The 5,683-nt window shown below is 38.2% G+C and overlaps 1 protein-coding gene across 1 annotated transcript; it reads left to right on the top strand.

Moving 5' to 3' along the window:
* Positions 1-1,321: 1,321 nt before the first annotated feature.
* LOC129821512 (granzyme B-like) lies at positions 1,322-3,512 on the top strand. The gene is made up of 5 exons (XM_055879185.1): positions 1,322-1,405; positions 1,883-2,033; positions 2,154-2,298; positions 2,595-2,855; positions 3,080-3,512. The coding sequence occupies exons 1-5, from the start codon at positions 1,360-1,362 to the stop codon at positions 3,263-3,265; spliced, it is 789 nt and encodes a 262-aa protein (XP_055735160.1). The 5' UTR covers positions 1,322-1,359; the 3' UTR covers positions 3,266-3,512.
* The last annotated feature ends 2,171 nt before the right edge of the window (positions 3,513-5,683 follow it).

Below are 5,683 nucleotides of genomic sequence, written 5' to 3'. Positions count from 1 at the left end.
TTCTTATCTACTGAGCTGTTCTGATGTACTGAGCTTCTCTTATCTACTGAGCTGTTCTTATGTACTGAGCTGTTCTTATGTACTGAGCTGTTCTTATCTACTGAGCTGTTCTTATCTACTGAGCTGTTCTTATCTACTGAGCTGTTCTTATGTACTGAGCTGTTCTTATCTCCTGAGCTGTTCCTATCTACTGAGCTGCTCTTATGTACTGAGCTGTTCTTATCTACTGAGCTGTTCTTATCTACTGAGCTGTTCTTATCTACTGATTTGTTCTTATGTACTGAGCTGTTCTTATCTACTGAGCTGCTCTTATGTACTGAGCTGTTCTTATCTACTGAGCTGTTCTTATCTACTGAGCTGTTCTTATGTACTGAGCTGTTCTTATCTACTGAGCTGCTCTTATGTACTGAGCTGTTCTTATCTACTGAGCTGCTCTTATGTACTGAGCTGTTCTTATGTACTGAGCTGCTCTTATCTACTGAGCTGTTCTTATCTACTGAGCTGTTCTTATGTACTGAGCTGCTCTTATCTACTGAGCTGTTCTTATCTACTGAGCTGTTCTTATGTACTGAGCTGCTCTTATCTACTGAGCTGTTCTTATCTACTGGGCTGTTCTTATCTACTGAGCTGTTCTTATGTGCTGAGCTGTTCTTATCTACTCAGCTGTTCTTATTTACTGAGCTGTTCTTATCTACTGAGCTGTTCTTATCTACTGAGCTGCTCTTATGTACTGAGCTTTCTATTGTCTATTAATGTTCTGTATCATGTTTAATGTTTTGTGTGGAACCCCATAAAGAGTAGCTGCTACTTTCTCAACAGCTAATGGGGATCCTATTAAATTAGCAAAAAACTATGGACCATCTCTACTCCAAGGACCCACTGACGAAGCGGTTGTAGTACTTTATGGAGCAGACTGGGACAAGTCAACTGGGACAAATACATTGCAGCTCAACTGGGCAGTTGAAACAGTTTAAAATACATTGAATCGATTCCCTCGGGACAATTATATGATGTGTTTATTTGGCTGTAGTGTCAATTTTCTGCATGTGTTTCTAAATGCAAGTTTATGTTTGCAATAAATGTAAGTAATAAATGAGGTAATTTGTTAGTCTTAAATTAAAAAGATGCTTTTGGAATGAATTATGTGAGACCACTTAGAATTTCCAAGTCTATCACATACCTCTCTCAACCTTAAGCTTTCACTTTCAGTATGAATAATCTGCAAGACCACCAAACACCTTCTTGCTGTGTATGTGGGTGGTATGGAAGGGGGGGGGGGGGGTCATGTTAAGGTGGTATATATAGAGAGGAGAAACCTGCAGTCTCTCTAATCATCTAGATCTCTGCCAGTCCACCACCATGTACCTTTACCTCCTCATCCTCCTCCAACTCCTTTCCTCTGCTGGTGAGTTGATCTATTCTATACATTATATATATCTACGAAGAACCAGCTAGTAAAAAAGGTACAGCTGATTATTCTCTACAAAGAACCAGCTAGTAAAGAAGGTATAGCTGATTATTCTCTATATAAGAACCAGCTAGTAAAGACGGTACAGCTGATTATTCTCTACAGAGAACCAGCTAGTAGAGAAGGTACAGCTGATTATTCTCTATATAAGAACCAGCTAGTAAAGAAGGTACAGCTGATTATTCTCTATATAAGAACCAGCTAGTAAAGAAGGTACAGCTGATTATTCTCTATATAAGAACCAGCTAGTAAAGAAGGTATATCAGAATATTCTCTATAAATAATCAGTTGTTAGCAGACAGCAGAGGTAGCTATTTGTTAACCAAATTGAACACAAATTATGTAGTTTTTTTGCTCCTTGTGTGTCCCAGAAGACATATTTAACATGATATCCTCTTTCCCCCTCCTTCCAAGGAGCCTCTGAGAGTGGTATTGTGGGTGGTAAGATAGCTAAGCCCCACTCCAGGCCCTATATGGTCTCTCTGCAACACAGAGGACGCCATGTTTGTGGAGGAATGCTCATCCGAGAGGACTTTGTCCTGACTTCAGCACACTGCTTGAAAGGGTGAGGCAACAACCAATACAAACGCATCGTGTTACATGTCTCTCGAGGGGCATCTATGAGTAATAACTCTATGTTGACTGTCTTGTGGTATAATGTTGACTCGTTTCGATTTGTTTTTAGTTCTTATCCTTTAACGGTGGTCCTTGGAGCTCACGACCTAACCGAAGAAGAGAAGAGTCGGCAAGAGATTCAGGTGGTACATCACCATCGCCACCCCTTGCACAGACAATATAGCCAGCACACTTATGACATCATGCTACTCCAGGTAAACTTCAAAACATATTTATTTTATACATTTCTTTACGGTATTTACTTAAAAAAATTGACAGGAGGTTAGTTTTAAATGGAGTGTTTATAATATGGATTTGTTTTACCTTCAAAACTAACATCTAGGGATTATTTGAAGGTTTCAATATTTTTGACTCTTTAGTCATGATTTCAGTCTGATTTAGTTGTCTCATCTAATAATACATATGTAGATGAAAGACATCCACAACTAAAATATCTGAAGTGGTTCACACAATTAAAACGCCATGTGTTATTTTTCTTGTCTTTCAACAGTTAAAGACTAAAGCAAAACTGAACAGGTATGTAAAAGTCCTTGGACTCCCAAAGAAGGATGGATCAATCCCAGCAAACATCAAGTGCTCCGTATCTGGTTGGGGCAAGACTAACTCGAACAACGACCAGGGTTCGGACGTTTTGATGGAAGTGGCGGTGACGGTGGAGGATAACTCTGAATGCAAGAGCGTGTGGCAGAAAAACTTTGACAAAAAACAAATGATGTGCACTCGTACTACCGGCGGGAAAGGATTTTGTCAGGTAACTAAATTGAACTGAAATCAAATGATTATAGTAATAGTAGAACCAACATGCTGTAGAGGACAACCAGTAGAGGTTTTAGTTGATCAGATGAGCAGTGGTTATTTATGTGTAACATTACTGTACTGGAACACTAAAACAGTCTTTGAAGTGTTCACTTATTCTCCTTTCACAATCACACTTCTGTCTGTCTGTTCTCTAATTCCTGTTGTTCTGTGTTCCAGGGAGATTCAGGGGGACCTCTAATTTGTAACAACAAGGCACAGGGTATCGTTGCTTTAAATTATGCTGAGAGATGTGATGATTCCCAATATCCTCATGTGTACATGAAAATCCCTTTCTTCATGCCCTGGATTAAAGAGGTGTTGCACGGATATGGTGCCAACATGTCTTTAAACAAGCAGGAATAAATAACTAGAAAGCACTTTGATTATAGTGTACTAACATAATGGTATCTATTCCTGCATAAATACACTGCTCATCATGCCCTGGATAGAGGACAAGTTTCTAATTTTAATAATTTTTTTTCCATTTAAAAAAACATTTGTAACTGATTTGAACTGATTATAACGGATTTCCTTGTTAAGATACTGTTTTTATATATATTTTTGCAATTAGAAATTAGAAAATATATTAAAATGTAATGCTAAACCTTTACTCTGTCATTGTTGTTGTTTTTGGATAGTCCATCTGTTCATACTACCAACAAACGATCTGTTGATAAGCAACTGTTTGCTAAGGTTAGGGTTAGAATAAGGGTTATGGTTTAAAGTTTAGCGTAAGGGACTAAGGGTTAGGATAAAGGGTTAGGATAAAGGGTTAGGGCTTAGGTTAGGGTTAGTTAGTTGGAGTGTTACTGACGATCTGTAGAGCAGGGGTTCTTCAACTCTTTTGACCCGTGACCAACCCAATTTTGATATTTAAAGAATGCGAGAACCACACCATGTAGAAAAAATTAAAAATAAATGATGTAATGAATTAACTTTTTTTTATGACAATGACAATTGCTATGACAATCTATTACAAATAAGTCTGAAAGTATTTTTTGACAGCATTTCAATCTGAAGACAGTATGGTTTGATGTGACTGAAATGCATAAAAAAAAGATATTGGGAAGTTCAGAAGTCCATTAGGCAATAATGTTGTACGATCTTCTGTGTAGTGATGGGGTCAAATTGGGGTCATGATAGGGGCTGCACCAAATGTTTGATGTATTATAATAATTGACTATGCTTATGTTGTATTAATAGAATGGGAGGAGTTATAAGTTATAAGCCCTCCCCCACTACATTTATAGGGTCCTAGACTACAGATTAACCATATATATATGCATTATAAGGTTTAGAATTGTTTCACAGTTATTTTCTAGTCTCTGCCTCTTATAAAGAAAAGGTCTGAGAGATGTGTGAGTTATTGCATGGGGTCTGTGAGAAAGCACTTCAAAGATAAACACAGAACCCTGCAGGGGAGTAAAAGAGATTAGGAACTAGTCAGACATACCTCTATAAATCAACTTTGGGTAGTGGACATTTACTGCTGAGCCCTTAGAAAACACTGGAACTATTGTAACTCTCTTGCAAGTTTGTATAGTTGTGTATGCATGGGCTTGGTCTGATGAGTAGAAGGTAATGACGTATGCAGTGACATCACTAGGGCTGGACTCCAGGCTTAATAAAATAACTTGGGACTTTTCCTATTTTTCAGAACTCAGGAGAGACATCAGTTGTATGTGTGATGTTTGATCTTTGACTTCTGTCTACAGCTGTATTTTGATTACAATTGTTATGATTTATAAGTGCACAATTTGAGTGTTCATTATTTGTTAAGTAAAAACCGGAGGCCAGAAAAACGGAACCAACATTTGGCGAGCTTGCCAGGAGGGAGTGAGCGCAACGCTACTGGACGGAACCTGAACCCCCCTTCTCTGATCACCAAATTGTAAGGTAAGCAAACACCTGTTATATCGAAGTCTGTAATTTAAAAGAAGTGGGTGTTCAGTGTTTTGCTGGTATCTAAAAGCGCCGCCTCCCTCTTGTAATTGTAAAAACAAAGGAACCTAAAATGTGCATGTAGAAGTCAATGAATGTGTGGTAATTGTTGTATGTCAATGTGTGTTATTTGTTATATATATTAAGAACAGTAGCTCACCTTCTAGCGTGTTGGGGGTGCTGGGGTTCTTCTGGAAGGGAACTCAAGAGTAGTTAGGGATCAGAAGCTGTATCTCGTGAAAGTTCTGAAAACAGGCGATAACCTATGGGGCACCTGGAAGATATAAATAATATGTTGTCTGTCTTTATGTGTTTGGTGTGAGTGAAATGTGAGGAGATTAACAAATCGAGAATTTGTTATTTGGTCTGAGGACAGAGGGACCGTTATAAGTGGATTTTTGATAAAGAGGAGGACGAGGAACCGTATATAGATAAAGGTGTTACATTGGAATAGTATAAGAAAGGGATTTTTGGACGTGAGGACGGCAGGAAGGAGTTCTATCATTGTATAAGAAAAGGCGGGTTTAATAAAGATAATACCTATAAGACGTATATTACCCTACAACCTGAGGAACTAGTAATACCCTCAACATATTTTGTATTGGTTGAATATGACCTAAAGGAGGAGCCTATTAAGTGTTATTGGTGGACAGGAGGTTGTGTTTTATGGACAGGTGGGGAAGACAGGAAATAGAGATACGACTGATACAACATCCACTATTGATGTTATTTCAAGTTAGATAATAGGTAGGAAAGGATAACAAGGATAAAGGATAACATAGGGCACCTACACCATTATCATTACACGGCTCACTGTCAAATAAAACCAAACCGACGCTC

This window comes from Salvelinus fontinalis, chromosome 23, assembly GCF_029448725.1.
Source record: "Salvelinus fontinalis isolate EN_2023a chromosome 23, ASM2944872v1, whole genome shotgun sequence".
Lineage (NCBI taxonomy): Eukaryota > Metazoa > Chordata > Actinopteri > Salmoniformes > Salmonidae > Salvelinus > Salvelinus fontinalis.
The sequence above is the reverse complement of the archived record's forward strand: the minus strand, read 5'-3'. Positions and strand labels throughout refer to the sequence as shown.

Excerpts from the sequence above, each read along its gene's own strand:
- LOC129821512 (XM_055879185.1), top strand. The coding sequence starts at position 1,360 with ATGTACCTTTACCTCCTCATCCTCCTCCAACTCCTTTCCTCTGCTG. Across the intron at positions 2,299-2,594 it reads ATGACATCATGCTACTCCAG|TTAAAGACTAAAGCAAAACT; the intron begins GTAAACTTCAAA and ends GTCTTTCAACAG. Across the intron at positions 2,856-3,079 it reads GCGGGAAAGGATTTTGTCAG|GGAGATTCAGGGGGACCTCT; the intron begins GTAACTAAATTG and ends TCTGTGTTCCAG.